This window comes from Dendrobates tinctorius, unplaced genomic scaffold (genome assembly GCF_039654945.1).
Source record: "Dendrobates tinctorius isolate UK_male_01 unplaced genomic scaffold, ASM3965494v1 ptg000129l, whole genome shotgun sequence".
NCBI classification, from domain to species: Eukaryota; Metazoa; Chordata; class Amphibia; order Anura; family Dendrobatidae; genus Dendrobates; species Dendrobates tinctorius.
This window is the reverse complement of record NW_027361797.1, coordinates 35,364,979-35,382,020: the sequence shown is the minus strand read 5'-3', so window position 1 is coordinate 35,382,020 and position 17,042 is coordinate 35,364,979. Positions and strand designations below refer to the sequence as shown.

General features: G+C 40.5%; 1 protein-coding gene across 1 annotated transcript in view; it reads right to left on the bottom strand.

Moving 5' to 3' along the window:
• The window catches only part of LOC141047856 (uncharacterized), a 359,889-nt gene that overhangs the window by 226,594 nt on the left and 116,253 nt on the right, over window positions 1–17,042 (bottom strand). Inside the window, exons 32-34 of the mRNA XM_073543184.1 lie at window positions 14,230–14,392; window positions 14,033–14,111; window positions 13,544–13,579 (exon numbers count right to left, since the gene is read on the bottom strand). Of these exons, the coding sequence (XP_073399285.1) occupies window positions 13,544–13,579; window positions 14,033–14,111; window positions 14,230–14,392 (278 nt within the window). The remainder of the gene's footprint in view (window positions 1–13,543; window positions 13,580–14,032; window positions 14,112–14,229; window positions 14,393–17,042) is intronic.

Below are 17,042 nucleotides of genomic sequence, written 5' to 3'. Positions count from 1 at the left end.
AGTACTGCCACATGTAACCATACTGTTCCGGCTTCTGGATTGCATAGAAGATGTTTTCTTAAAGTGTTGTGCCTGCTATCTGATATTTATACTTCTCAACATGTTGTTCAGTAAAATTTTCTTTTTGGACTCTAGTCTACCTTATTCACATATACCTCATCTTATTGGGTCCTGGCCTCCTGAAGCAAGGGGCAGGATGTGGTCTGTTTCAGTGTATTGCCAAGGTAACAGCAGCACACACACCTGGCTAGGACCCTCATTTTCCTGTAGGGTGGTGGCCACAGATTATGCAAGCCACGGCTATCATTTTCCACATTACAATACACTGACCACCACCGAAATGACAGCGCACCAGCAGTTGACAATTCATCCATGCTGCAAGGAAAAGCCCCCACAGCTCAAAGTCACACCACTCCACAGGCACATCCTCACAGCGGCAATAGTCTCTACAAAGCACCAGCACCATGTGAAAGGAGCTAAAAAAGCACATCTTCTACATGTTTTCAGACTTTGAACCAAAAAATAGCTGGAACCCCTTTTGCAGCCTCCAAAAATAGTTGGAACCCCTTTTGTAGTCACCAAAATTAGTTGAAATCCCTTTAGCAGTCTCCAAAAATAGTTGGAACCCCTTTTGTAGCCTCCAAAAATAGTTGGAAACCCTTTTGTAGCCTCCAAAAATAGTTGGAACCCCTTTGTTGCCTCCAAAAATAGTTGGAACCCCTTTTGTAGTCTCCAAAAATAGTTGAAATCCCTTTAGCAGTCTCCAAAAATAGTTGGAAACCCTTTAGCAGTCTCCAAAAATAGTCGGAACCCCTTTTGTTGCCTCCAAAAATAGTTGAAATCCCTTTAGCAGTCTCCAAAAATAGTTGGAAACCCTTTAGCAGTCTCCAAAAATAGTTGGAAATCCTTTTGCAGCCTTCAAAAATAGTTGGAACCCCTTTAGCAGCCTCAAAAAATAGCTGGAACCCCTTTTGTTGCCTCCAAAAGTAGTTGGAACCCATTTCGCAGCCTTCAAAAATAGTTGGAACCCCTTTTGTAGCCTCCAAAAATAGTTGGAACCCCTTTTGCAGCCTTCAAATATAGTTGGAACCCATTTTGCAGCCTCCAAAAATAGTTGGAACCCCTTTTGTAGCCTCCAAAAATAGTTGGAACCCCTTTTGTAGTCTCCAAAAATAGTTGAAATCCCTTTAGCAGTCTCCAAAAATAGTTGGAACCCCTTTTGTAGCCTCCAAAAATAGTTGGAAACCCTTTTGTAGCCTCCAAAAATAGTTGGAACCCCTTTTGCAGCCTCCAAAAATAGTTGGAACCCCTTTTGTTGCCTCCAAAAGTAGTTGGAACCCATTTCATAGCCTTCAAAAATAGTAGGAACCCCTTTTGTAGCCTCCAAAAATAGTTGGAACCCATTTTGCACCCTCTCACTAATTTAAAACAGCTGGGTAAAAATGCTGGTCCATGCAAAACAAAAAAAAACTGACTCTGTGAGTTGCACTTATGCTACATTCACACCCTCAGTATTTGGTCAGTATTTTACCTCAGTACTTGTAAACCAAAATCAGGAGAGGAACAATCACAGAAAAAGTCTAATAAAAACACTTCACCACTTCTGTATTTATCACCCACTCCTGGCTCATCGTTTAAAGGGGTTGTCCGAAACGAAATTATATTTTCATCCTGAACTCTATTTAATGTCATAATCTAATCTCTTTTCTATTATTTTTTAATTAAAATCTCCCAATCGTTTCCTAACTAATCTATCTGTTTTATTTTCTTTTTCTACTACTTCCTCTTTGATTCTGAGCATGAAAAGTGCAGTGCATGCTGGGATACTTAAACAAGTCATCAGGAGGTAGAGGCTACTGTCACTGCTGCCGCCTCTGCCTCCACTCTGAAAGTAAGCATCATCGGTGAGGTCCATTTCAGGGGCTGGGCTAGTCCCTGCTCTATTGAATAAGTACTGGTCATCAATTCTGATGGATGCTCAGTAGATGCTGTTCTTATCAGTGCACAGTGACAACGTACTCTCTCGCCAGCTCTCATCAGAAATGACCAGCCAACAACAGAACGCACTGTCATTGCATCTGCTGGTCAAAGATTATCAGAAAGGGGAAAACAGAGAGAATTCCATGGGCAGGAACTGATGAGAGAAGTGCATGTTCCCTCAGGGGGCAGATTAGGGGAGACACCAGGTCAAGGTGATAGCTGTATCGCAGTTAGGAATTATAAAAAGCCCAGGTGGGCATGATATAGAAGAAGCTGACCTCGTTTATAGTCAGAATTACTAGCAGAGGAAAAACCAGAGTCACGTGAGTGAAGCCAGAGCCAAGTGAACGGAACTATAGACGAGTGAGCGGAACCAGAGACAAGCAAGCGGAACCAGAACTGTGAGAGACCACCACACAGAGGAATAAAAGCAATCGTGTGCGCTGTGACTGCGGTGTAAATTACACTATAGAGGGGACTGGGGCCATGCTTCAGGAGACAAAGGCGGCCAGAGTAAACGCATCATTGAAGAGACTGATCGCTAAGAGACTTGGGGTCTAACAGAGTAGTATCACTGACTCCCATTAGGGCTTGTATTATCATTGCTACTGTGACCTGGTTACAAGTAGGAGACTGATGGTGTTACACTAGAAAATTGTATGATAGAGATCAATAAATTCATTATAATTACATGTCACCCCCGCTTCCTTATAATTACATGCCCCCTCTTCAATTAATTAGAATATAATGTCCTCTCTAGCACCTCCCCCAACCTTCAGGCCATTATACTTTCCTTTCTCCAACTCCCAACCTTCTATTCATTATACTTCCCCCTTCCACAACCCACCCCCATTTCATTTATTTTATTGAAAAAAAAAAAGTTTTTCATACATACCTCACCATACGACCTGCTGCAGCTCCACTTCTTGTAGCTGGCACACACATGCTGGCATATTGATGTCATCACACTGGCTGATGACATTATCACACAGGCACATAACCGATGGCAAAAAAATGCATTTTAATGAGGGCAATTTGGACATTGGCTCCACCCTAGAGCCTTGGACCCAGGACGGTAAGCCAGATTGCACTCATTTTAATCTGCCTATGCATATGGACAGCATAATAACCAATGCAAATCAATATGCTAGTTCACATCAATGTTTTTACACACAGACTCATGGTCTGCGTGTAAATAATTGCAGCATATACTGCTTTGATCCATATTCTGGATGAGATTCGCCCATTATTAGTCTATCACTGAGTTAAAAAAATGATACCATTTGTCATGCATTTTTCATGGATACATTAAAAAGATAAAAATAGGGAACTGTATTAAGCCTTTATTACTTATTAATAATGATAGGGAGAAGTAAAATAAGTAGAAGGAACCCAGAAAAAAATATTTTACATCCCACTATGGAGTAACGAAGGAGCAGATGAACTTTTATATGAATAAAAGAAGCAAGGAGACAGTCTGGAGCCATGGTGGAGAACTGCAGAGCTCTAAATTTCATCATGTCAGAATACACACAGAACACGACCAACCACTGCCTACAAGAAGAACCAATGTAGGCATCACTCCATGACCTCTCTCAACTACAACACATTTTTAAGGCAACTTCCAGAAAACTACCAGAGACTACTTGAGTTGAATAGGGATACATAAAGCCACTATGAGGTACCACTAAGTGATCCAAAGGAAAATGCTCTTGTAGGAGGTGGTCGGGTTGTTGTATTTCCCCCTGAAGACATGAATAACATTATTGTATTGTAGTCATGTTAGGACACCTGCTATGTTGCTGCAATAACACAGGTCAACGAAAAAAAATTTTTTTTCTGGTGTCCAAAATATTTTAATGAATTTGGGGTATTTTTGGGGTGCTGATTCTGAATATGTCATCAGTTTTGCCAGATTGGCTCAAGTTTTTGAGATTTTTGGTATCTTATTTATAGCACTTGTTGGTAAATGCGACGCATCATCTCATTAATTTCTTTGGATTAGTACTTGAACTGAGCAGTTCTCAATATAGTTTTGTGTTAATTAGTGTTCTAAAAGTTTGTTCATAGCTTGATTTTTGCACTAACTTTATGTTGTTGTCTGTTTTCCAGTGAAAAGCATGAACTCATCATGAAGAAGTTGTCTTAACGATCCAGACTCATTCTGTTACATTTGTGGTGAATATACACTGCCAAAACATAGAAGAAACATAACACACTTCGTAAAAAAAGTGTATTTTGCCTATTTTGGGGTTATGCTTGGGGACCAAGACAAGTTTTGGGCACCACACATAGTGTGCAAAGCATGTATCGAATTATTACGAAAATGGAGCAAAGGACAAAGAAAAAGCTTCAAATTTGGTGTTCCAATGGTGTGGAGAGAGCCAAAAAATCATCATGATGACTGTTATTTCTGTGCAGTGCAAGTGCAAGGATTCAATAAGCATAAGAAACGAAAATGGGAGTAACATGGAATCTGCAAGAAGGCCTGTCCCTCATTGTGAAGATGTGCCTGTACCTGTGTTTACCATAAATAACAGTCATCATGATGATTTTTTGGCTCTCTCCACACCATTGGAACACCAAATTTGAAGCTTTTTCTTTGTCCTTTGCTCCATTTTCGTAATAATTCGATACATGCTTTGCACACTATGTGTGGTGCCCAAAACTTGTCTTGGTCCCCAAGCATAACCCCAAAATAGGCAAAATACACTTTTTTTACGAAGTCTGTTATGTTTCTTCTATGTTTTGGCAGTGTGTATTCACCACAAATGTAACAGAATGAGTCTGGATCGTTAAGACAACTTCTTCTTGATGAGTTCATGCTTTTCACTGGAAAACAGACAACAACATAAAGTTAGTGCAAAAATCAAGCTATGAACAAACTTTTAGAACACTAATTAACACAAAACTATATTGAGAACTGCTCAGTTCAAGTACTAATCCAAAGAAATTAATGAGATGATGCGTCGCATTTACCAACAAGTGCTATAAATAAGATACCAAAAATCTCAAAAACTTGAGCCAATCTGGCAAAACTGATGACATATTCAGAATCAGCACCCCAAAAATACCCTAAATTCGATGAAATATCTTTGGCACCAAAAATGCTGTTGACCAGTGTAATAACCACCAGACACAAGAGGTCTTCCCTTTGATAGGTTTAGATTTCCCTATGGGCTGCAGGATCCTGTGTTCAGGGATGAGCCACCCAGAGAAGGGAAGAGTGACAGGGCACAAACTGGAGACTATTTCCAAGAGATAGTAGTGTTTGTGAGTAAGTGAAGTGAAAGGACAGGTGGACCAGTGGAGCGATATACTGGGCTCGTATGAAGATGGAATAGTAACAGAGGCGGAAGGACATCACAGGTAAGTGGGTAACTCCTGCAAGGAAAAGGCTTACAAGTTAGGAAATCGTACTGTCCAGCGGAAAGTAGATGAAAAATGGGGAAAGATTCCGGCACAACCTATCATTATTCAAACGTAGTTAAAACATTAAAAGGCGAAGCCTCGTACCTCATGCGCTTCAGGTGTACACACACCCTTAGTCATAGGCTAACGGTTAGCATGGTAAGCTCCTTCGTTCCTCTCCCTGCATCTCAACATGTCCTGTGGAAAGTTGACCTTAAGGGAAAAGGTATCACCCTGCTGTGGGTACTGACATGGGGATCAACAACTCTAAGGGCTACACTAACCAAAGAAACAGGGAAAGACGTTCATAGCGACACACCTGGACTGGTATGATCCTACACCTAGGAAAATGCAGGCATTCCAAATGCCCCCCCCCCTTCCTTTGTTGTACCTGTTGCCAGGAACAATATGCTAACTGTAACTCTGGGGAAGGAGCCTGTGTATTGTATGGAAGGCGATGGAGAATGCACAACCTGTTACTCTCTGTTCAGCAGTTTGGCTATGCATAAAAAGGACATTGTTTGTAAAAGCTGGTTTTGCTTCAATGGTTAAATGGGATGATACTGGACCAAGTGCATCAGAGTGGACTGTGGAGATCTCAGAAACCAAAGTACCGTCGCACATGCACACACCCAACACTCGTTTATCTGTAACATCCTGAAGTTGATGCGTATTTCGGTGTCTTCATCAGGGAGCGGCGTCATCTAGGAAAGGGGCGGTTTAAAAGGAAGTGTGGATCAATAGAAAGAGGCATGTGGTGTGGCTTGACGCAAACTTACACAGGAGATCATGGAGCATCGCAACCCCAATTGATATGAAAGTCTTCAACAATGCCACAAAATTTTGTGAAATGTATCCTGGTGGTTCACTGGTTTATGAGGGATTTTTGTGTACTACTGTTTGAAAATTTTTACATAAAGTATACTTAAAAAATATAAAAAAAAAATTCTTCAATTTTATGTATCTCTATCTATATTAAAAAAAATCTGAAATTTTGCTAGATTTGAACTTCCTGTTCTTTACAGAAGACTTTAAAGCAGTCTCATTATCATCATTGACAGAATTACAATGAGAGAGGGGGTGGACATATCATGGGTGCAAGAGCAGAGGTGCAAGAGGTAAGGGGGCCTCCACTACCTCCAAGACAAGTGGAATAGTGCATTATGATGAGTTTTTAGTCTGCAAAGGGCCCATATATTGTTTTTGCACAGGGGCCCTTTTCTGTCTTTATCTGCCAGTGAATGAGAGGTAACACACTTTTATATAGTATATAAAACAGGATCCACATCTTAAATTAGGGTGTCGCCACAGTCCACCATCATTTCCTTTAAAGGGGTTGACCAATATTAGAAAAATAAAGCTGAATTTTTATTTTTTTTTTACTCTGTGCTTTACCTTTCTACAGCCTATCCTTATATATCCCTCACTCTCTCCAGCAACCCTTCCGATCAGCTAAACATTTTTTCTATGCGCAGCATTTGGTTTATGTTCGTGTCTTTTACATTTTGATGGCAGAAATAGGTTAGTCTACAGGAATTTTCAGGCTCAGAACCGAATGCACTTTATGTCAATAGGTGGAGAGGAATTGGTGGCCGTTACCAGACATGTCTCACAATGGCTTATTTGGTGTTGGAAACAGCGGTTCAACGTGTTAAGTCCAACCATATTAATATTGGTGGGTTAAGGCAAATTTTCTTTCAAGTGTATGGCCAACTTTAGCATTCTAAGACACAGATTTGGAAGATGTTTTGTAGGGTCATCAAACTAGAGAGATAATGTTACAGATGATTTTGCTCCCATAATAGACTAATTCTTCCTTAATTTTTCTCTTTTCTATGATTCTGTTTAATTCTGCAATCAATAACCTCTACTGCTTCTTCCATCCCTGTGTCTGGTTGTAAACCAAGAAGGTCAGTATTTCCAATAAAGAAAACACAATTACTGAACCCAACAAAAGTTTATTAGTCGTAAAAACAAATTTTACATTCTAAAATTTTTTCACATTTACAAAATATTCATACACTGAAACAAAATCCCATCATTTGCTCCTTACTTTTTATTTCTATTAGCAACTTATGAATTGGAAAAGTTGACACTACATAGTATCAGCTGAAAAGCAGAGACTCGGATCACAGATTTATTAAAGCATTTTGGAAAATAAAATCGGTGATGCCTTGTCTTATGATGGTTATCTGTGGTGGAACTTGAATCTCAAGTGCCTCAATGCAAAATCTCTAACTGGCGAACAAATGTAAAGGATCTTTAATAGTACTGGCTTCAGATGATCCAAAGAAATTAAATAATATCCCAGACTAGTACATAGCAATAATATAAAGTTTTTCCTAGAAAATATAAGTGTACTATACATAAGAAATGAGCATGATGAGAATATAGTTGTCGCTCCAATCAATGATTCATCTGAAGATCTAACCCAACCAAACTTGGGTCATCAGCAGGAGGACAAAGCCAACGAGTGCAGGAGATTCATGTGTGCCTGGAAAAAAAAGAACCTTTTTTTAATAAGAATTGTAATATCTAATTCATGTTCAAATGTGTTTGCCAATAAAACCCATTTTTTGCCTATCCATAATATGACAAAATATTACATTGGTTAAAAATATCCTACTATATTTTGTGTGCAGTGCCTACGATGACCTACTTGACTTCATGGTTACCGACTAAAGAACAAACCTTGGTTATAATCTGATCCTGAACTCAGGAGTTAATCCCTTCCATCTGACTTCCCTTCCAGTGTCTTAAAGGGAATGTATTACCAGAAAATAAAGCAGGTTTTTATGTTAAATGCATTTTTAAACAGATTTTTTTTTCAATTTTTCATATCACTATTCATATTATTTAAGTAAAAAAAGAAGAAATCTTGTAAGTTTTGTAACAAGGAGGCACGGAGTGGTAGTCATGACCGAGTCCATTAAAGCAACAGTCCATAAGCACCCCGGCCCCTTGCACATGGAAAGACAGGTGCGGTCCCAGTCCTACAACACAGTCAGTTACTTTCTCCACACGCTCACTGCAGCCGCTGGGGATGAGGATTCAGGAAAACACCACAGGCACAGTTCTGATCCAACTGTACATGAAACAATGCTTCCTGCTCTGTCCCTGCAACTTCTCGAGCCTTTCCAGCAGCTCTAGCTTCCATCTGGTTTAGGAAGCCACAAAAGTCCTTTTAGAGACGGTCCCTCCATGCTAGGACCCGTAGCCTGCCGGGCTACTGCTGCAGAAGCAGGAAATTCCTGCCTTTTCAGCCTGCTGTAGTGGCCCCTTTTTTTTACTCGTACTGTCCCTAAACTAACTTAACACTTTTACAATGATGCAGAATGCACAATGACATGGGACATATAAAACATTACACATTACACTTTACATATAACACAGTACATACGAAACATGACATATTAAAATGCTTAAACATAAAGGAACCATTGGGGGTCGCATGGGCTCAGTGTAAAGGAGAGAGGAGGCCAATGAGGGTCCCCGCTACCTCCTTACATTTTTACACTGGCCTCTAGACTAGACCTTATGCTAGACTCACGCTCTTTATTTTGCACAGAATACTTTCCGGCAGTTTCATTAGCACTACAGACAAGATGAAAGGTGCCACCTCTATATACAGTAGATAACACAGGATACACTATTCACACTGACCTTTGCCCAGATTGGAGCATGCTTAAGGGCCTGTCACACTAAGCGATATCGCTAGCAATATTGCTATAACGTCACTGGTTTTTGGGACGTTATAGAGATATTGCTAGCGATATCGCTATGTCTTGTACTTACCGCCGACCGCTCCCCCGCTGGTTATCGCTGATCGCGCGAGAACGTCCTGGACCGTTTCTCGTCGTCAGCTTCCTACTGTGGAGACGAGCGACAGGTGGACGCGGGCGGGAGGACGTCAGGATCGCCTAGTGTGACAGGTAAGTAGCGACCCCTGACCCCTGCGATGTCGCTGGTGAGATCTGCCTGTGTGGCAGCTCACTAGCGACCACTTAGCGATGCACCAGCGATCCTGGTCACGTCATATCGCTGGTCGGGATCGCTGGTGCATCGCTAAGCATGACAGTACCTTTAGACTAGAAGCTCAGAAGGCTTATAAACAATAAATGGGCTATGAGAAAGTCTATTGCTATTTTTTTCTTACAAATTTTAGATTTTTTTTGACATAGTAATATGAAAGATATATAAAAAAAATTATAATTTTTTGAAATACACATAAAAAAATAACTTAAACAGTAAGTAATTGTAATGAACCTGTCAGTGCTCAACTGGCAGCTTTAACATGGCTACCATGATCAGGACTGGCACAAGCTATGTTTCCCAGAGACCTGGGAATTCCCTGACCTTCACTCCCTAACCCCTAGAAAGGGATCTGGAGTTACACAGGGGTCCCTGGGCAAGGGATACAGAGTCAGCTGCTGTTCAGTGGTGCAAGATGGCTAGTAGGACAGTCAGGTAGCTGGGTCAAAACCAAGAGGGCCACAAAGATAAAATATCATCAGGCAGGAGAAACGTCAATAAACAAGCCGAGGTCAAAAAAAGGAAGGCACAAATACAACACAAGAACAGTAACCACAGATCAAACCAGGGAACACCAAGCTACATCTGGCAGCTTCCAGCAGTAAGATGGAAGATTGAGTTTGTTATGGTGCTCTCCAATTGTCTGGACTAAGGGGCTGATAACTCCAGCTGCACAAAACACACACCCATACTGCTATACTGGAAAGCACTGCAGATTCCAGCTACCCAAATCTAAGTGGCTGGCCAGAGCCTATGCCATCCAGAGCTTCTGGTTAAAACATCTCTATCTCCAGCGCTACTGGCAAAATTAATATGGTGGCTCCTGGCAATAGAAGCGAACGTCGCAGGAGCAGGTCCTGGTGGACATGTGTAAGTAATTTCTTAATCACACATTCTCTTTAACCCCTTTTCTACAATGGACGTACCATTCCGTCCATGTGACCTGGGACCTAAGTCCCAAGTACGGAATAGTATGTCTAATGCGATCAGCGGTGCCCACGTGATTATCACAGCTGACACCTGGCACAATGTGTTAGGGGCGGTCACAGACCGCCCCCGACACGTTATCCCCTTGCACACCACGATCAAACACGATCGCGGTGTACCGGGGGTTAAGGGGAAGCATCGGCAGGGAGGGGGCTCCCTCTGTGCTTCCCTGAGCCCCCCACGGCAGCACAATGTGCAGCGCTGCTGTGGGGGGCTCCTTTCCTGCAGGTCCCCGGATCCAATATCGTGACGGGGACCTCCGGGGGCCTGCAGGAAGCTGGCTTCCTCACTGCCTGCAGAGCGCAGGCATGAGGAAGCCTGCAGCAGTGCCTGTGACAGATCGCTGATCTGTCACAGCGATCTGTGATGTGACAGATCAGGGATCTGTCACATGAAAGTTATGTCCCCATAAGTAAAAAAAAAAAAGTGTAAAAATAATTTTTAAAAAATCGCTAAATAAATTAAAAAATATATATATATATTCCCCAATAAATTCATTTTTTGGAAATAAAAAATAAATAAATAAAAGTACACATATTTGGTATCGCCGTGTCCGTAACAACCCGCCCTATAAAACTGTCCCATTAGTTAACCCCTTAAGCGAACCCCTTAAAAAATAAAAATAAAAAACGAAGCAAAAAATAATGTTTTATTATCATACCGGCGAACAAAAAGTGCAATAACGCGCGATCAAAAAGACGCATATAAATATCCATGGCACCGCTGAAAACATCATCTTGTCCCGCAAAAAACAAGCCATCAAACAGCATCATCAGCAAAAAAATAAAAAAGTTATAGCTCGCAGAATAAAGCGATGCAAAAATAATTATTTTTTATATAAAATTGTTTTCATTGCATAAAAGCGCCAAAACATAAAAAAACGACATAAATGAGGTATCACTGTAACCGTACTGACCCAAAGAAGAAAACTGCTTTATCAATTTTATTGCACACGGAACGGCGTAAACGCACCACCCAAAAGAAATTCATGAAACGCTGGTTTTTGTAAATTCTGTGTCCCAAGAAACTAAATAAAAAGCGATCAAAAAATGTCACATGCCCGAACATGATACCAATAAAAACGTCAACTCGTCCCGCAAAAAATAAGCATGACTCGGTGGGTCAAAATATGGAAAAATTATAGCTCTCAATATGTGGTGATGCAAAAACTATTTTTGCAATATAAAGCATCTTTTAGCGTGTGACAGCTGCCAAATATAAATACCACCATAAATAGTAAATCAAACCCCCCGTTATCACCCTCTTATAGTTAGGGAAAAATAATAAAATTAAAAAAATGTATTTATTTCCATTTTCCCATTAGGGTTTGGGCTAGGGTTAGGGCTAGGGCTAGGCTTAGGGGTGTGTTGGGGTTACGGTTGGTGTTAGATTTGGGGGTTTCCACTATTTGCGCACATCAGGTGCTCTCCAAACGCAACATGGCATCTGATCTCAATTCCAGTCAATTCTGCGTTGAAAAAGTCAAATGGTGCTCCTTCCCTTCCAAGCTCTGCCATGCACCCAAACAGTGTTTTACCCCCTACTCAGGACAATTTGCAAAACAACTTTTGGGGTCCTATTTCTCCTGTTGCCCTTAGGAAAACAAAAAATCGGGGGCAAAAATATCATTTTTGTGGAAAAAAAATATGATTTTTTTATTTTCACGCCTGGGCGTTATAAACTTCTGTGAAGCACTTGGGGGTTCAAAGTTCTCACCACACATCTAGATAAATTCCTTGGGGGGTCTAGTTTCCAAAATGGGGTCATTTGTGGGGGGTTTCCACTGTTTTGGTACATCAGGGGCTTTGCAAACGCGACATGGTGTCTGATCTCAATTCCAGCCAAAAAAGTCAAATGGCGCTGCTTCCCTTCCGAGCTCTGCCATGCGCCCAAATAGTGGTTTACCCCCACATGTGGGGTATCAGTGTACTCAGGACAAATTGCACAATAACTTTTAGGGTCCTGCTACCCTTGGGAAAATAAAAATTGGGGGTGAAATGATCATTTTGTGGAAAAAATATGATTTTTTATTTGTACTGCTGTACGTTATAAACTTCTGTGAAGCCCTTGTGGGTTCAAAGTTCTCACCACATATCTAGATAAGTTCCTTGGGGGGTCTAGTTTCCAAAATGGGGTCACTTGTGGGGGTTTCCACTGTTTAGGTACATCAGGGGCTCTCCAAACGTGACATGGCGTCCGATCTGAATTCCAGTCAATTTTGCATTGTAAAAGTCAAACGGCGCTCCTTCCCTTCTGAGCTCTGCCATGCGCCGAAACAGTGGTTCCCCCCCACATATCAGGTATCAGCATACTCAGGACAAATTGCTCAATAATTTTTGCAGTCCAATTTCTCCTGTTACCCTTGGTAAAATGAAAAAAATTGAACCTGAATTATTTTTTTTGTGAAAAAAAGTTATATGTTCATTTTTTTTTAAGTATTCAAAAAATTCCTGTGAAGCACCTGAAGGGTTAATAAACTCCTTGAATGTGGTTTTGAGCACCTTAAGGGGTGCAGTTTTTAGAATGGTGTCACTTTTGGGTATTTTCTATCATATAGACCCTTCAAAGTGACTTCAAATGTGATGTGGTCCGTAAAAATAAAATGGTGTTGCAAAAATGAGAAATCGCTGGTCAATTTTTAACCCTTATAACTTCCTAACAAAAAAAAATTTTGGTTCCAAAATTCTGCTGATGTAAAGTAAACATGTGGGAAATGTTACTTATTAAGTTTTTTGTGTGCCATATCTCTGTGATTTAGGGGCATAAAAATTCAAAGTTGGAAAATTGCGAAATTTTCAACATTTTCGCCAAATTTCCATTTTTTTCACAAATAAATGCAAGTTATATGAATGAAATTTTACCACTAACATGAAGTACAATATGTCACGAGAAAACAATGTCAGGATCACCGGGATCCATGGAAGCGTTCCAGAGTTATGGCCTCATAAAAGGACAGTGGTCAGAATTGTAAAAATTGGCCTGGGTAACACGTGCAAACCACCCTTGGTAGTGAAGGGGTTAACAAGAAGAGTGTAAAAAATTTATACATACTTATAGTACGATAACAAAGAGAAATTGGTCAAAAAAGTGCATATACTCTTCATAAATATGTGCCAGTTAATGTCATACTTACCAATACAGCCGGAAGGTGGAGTTACTATTAATTCATCTGTAAAACAATGGAAATAAGTTACCAAACATGAGAAAGAAATGACCAGTGCACTGAAAAGATCTTTGTATCAGGACAGAGAATTCCTTCAGGAAAGATGACTTCTGAAGGCTCTTTCTTCAGGATTATGCTCTGACATTCCCTAGTAAAGCTTATTTTTATTTTTTTGGTTGATTAGATGAAGCCCATGTAAATTCCTTTATCAAACATATTTATACATAATAAAACTGATTATCTGATCCCTGGCCTCTATCTTCTCCGTTCATCCCTTGGCTAACACTAATATATGGAAACATTTCTACAGCTTTCACAAGACTGCATTCTGAAGCACACCCTCCCTTTGTAGTATTGCTCATGGTAATTGCAAAGTTGCACAAAAAGACATTTTAAGCAGAATCAACACTTTTTAGCATTTGATCATTTTTTTTATCATCACAAAACTGGGGTATTTACCTTCACGACGAATTGGACCCAGACTTAGCTGATAGCTTTTTTCAGCTGCTGAACTTCGGGACCGACTTCCAGAACACGACTGAAATAAAAGCATTATATCATTACAAGGCAATTTTTAGATATAAACATATACGAAATGCAAACTGCACAAAGAGGTAAAACATTGCATGACACAATAATGCACAGGGTGTACTTACAGGGGCGCAGGATCCAGCAGTGACGTCACACAGACTGACAGCGCAGTGAATGTAGACATAGCTATGATTGCCGACAAATTTAAACACTTGAACTGATAAGCGACCTTTTTTTGAGACACCATTTTCTGGTACGCTAATGGTTGAGTCTTGTTTGTTAGGACAGCTACAGAGGAAAATAATACAAATACCAATAATACAATCAATATCTTCAAAAGTCATTATGAAAATGTAAAATGTCTAAATCGGTATGTCTCTTAGGACCATTCCCCTGTGAAATATAAAGAAGAGAAGAGACTTTAGTGGACATTTCCATAAAAAAAATTTTATCTCATAGCCAGCAATCTGCGATATGTCAAGTAATTTTTCGCAATCATGTAAACTACTTAATGTTCTGGGTGTCTTCAGCTTTTGTCCATTCTAGCCTACTAGACTTTTTTTGTGCTGATTCTGTGTTTTTCCTCTTTTGTATTTTTCACTTATCTTTTCCCTATCTGTCTATAGCCTAATCAAGAGAACAATAAAACTATTCTTCTGTCAATCATTCAAAACCTTCACCCACTATAATAATGTTGTCACTTTAAGGACTTATATCTCTTTTTGATTCCTGCTAGAGGAAAACAATGTTTTACATCTAATTTGTAAATGTGTAGTACAGCAAAAATTCAAAATAAATGCAGTCAAAAATTCTAAAAAATATATATTTTCTTTATATATTTGTTAATAGAATATACCATTTTCTGACTGAAGGGTTCTTTTAACTTATAATAAGCACCCAATTATGGTTAACAGTTTTGGCTTCCAGCACATATGGGCATGGTGTTTGCCAATATCCCCCCCCATGCTTTCCACATTGCATTTCCTCTAAAGACAGTTCTGCACAGGCTCTCACCATCTAACAGCAAATAGATGAAACAACTAGGGCTGGCCTCCATTCTTTTAAAGCTGCAACAGTGACCTCAGTCAGCCTTTATAGTGCATATGCGCTTGGTGTTTAATGGTTTGTCACGATCCATTTTTGGATCTGTGGCAGATCTGGCTTTTCATATTAAAACTTTTTTCCTTTCAGGCCATCAGGGGATAATGTCAGTTTCCCTCCCCCCCGGTGGCCTGCTGGTGTAATTACATTGCTGCTGGGTTTGCTGTTGTCTGTGGTGACCACTCCCATCTTCCTTCAAAAGGTCAGCTGACTGTTGGTGATACAGGTCCTTTCTGGAGACAAACCAAGCAGGAGCAGCTCTCTGGTGTTCTGCCAAGTCTGGTGTATTGGAGTCCTGTTGCTGTGCTATCTGTGGTGTGGAATTTGCAGCGGTGCTTAAGCTAAGTGCTGTACTTTTGCTGCCTCGTCCTTACCGTGTCTGTTTCCCTCCCCTTGTGTTTCATAGCAGCAGTGGCTAGGCTAGCATCCTAAGCTGCCCAGTGCACTAGCAAGGGCAGTTTGAGGTGACAGTTTAGGGATGAGGTATCCTGATGTCAGCAGGCGGAAGGACCTGCATAGGGTGATAGGTGAGAGGAGGGACAGGCTCAGGTTGGAGCTCAGGAGGTGACCGTCCCTGGTTCCCTATTGTCAGGGCCCTCCTCTCCCATATTCCATTGGCATTGAGTTGCTGTATTTTTTGGTTACCGACCAATCGTTGGGTTGTGTCACCGTTGGCCAGTCACTCCATGACATGTTTGATACAGATGTATTCTGGAGTCCACTTTTCAGACAAATATTGAAATTCCCATATGGGTAAATGGGGATAGATAAAGCATGCACATCCATCTTTTCATCTTGGCAATGCAAGATAAGGCCCCATTCTCTAGATAAATATGGGACCCACCAGTGAGAAAGGCATCTATGAGACATTTATGACATATTCTCTCAATCTTTACATATATATTCACAATTGGAATATGCCTTTTAGGGGTGCTTTGGGAATAGAAAAATATAATAGCTAAAGGAAATGTCATTGTAAATTAATTCATAAATGCCGTTAATTAACAAATCATAATTGTTTTATCTAGCGTGGTAATCAGTATAAAATTGAAGTTGCTGCCGCCTTTTAACTCTGGTAGAAAACTGTCCTAGAATGTTAGGACAGGTGTCTGGGAGCATGTGCAGTGTGAAGTACCTTCCCCTCCCTTCATTTAGAGAAAGATGATGTGCTTCCTATATTTTGATGTAGTACTGGAGATATCAGGCATGCTGAGGTAAGAAGAGGCTGCTAACACTGCTGTCTACCCTGTCTTACTGATCTAATACTAGAGATATCAGGGGTGTTGAGGTAAGAAGAGGCTGTTCACACTACTGTCCACACTTTTTTTATCTAATAAAGCAGATACCAGGAGTGCTGAGATAAGGAAAGACCGCTCACACTATTGTCCATCCTTTTTATCTACTACTGGAAATATTAGGGCTGCAGAGGTATGGAATGGTGCTCCTACTACTGTTCACCCTGTCAGTCTGATATAATGCTTGAGATTCCAGGAGTGCCAAGATAAGAATAGGCTGCTCACACTGCTGTCCACCCTATCTTTCTAAGCTAGTAATGGACATTTTGGGACTGTTGAGGTAAGAAGAGGCTTCACATAGTGCTGTCAACCTTATATATCCGATCTAATACTTGAGCTACCAGAGCTGCTGAGTAGGAAGTGCATTCGCCTTCATTTGTAGAAAGTCGATGTGCTTTCTCTTGATATTTTGATGTAATACTGGAGATATTGAGGGTACAGAGTTAAGAATGAGCTGCTCACACTGCTTCCTACCCTGACTTTCTGATTAAATAATGGAGTCAGCAGGGATGTTGAGGTAAGATAAAGCTGCTCACACTGTT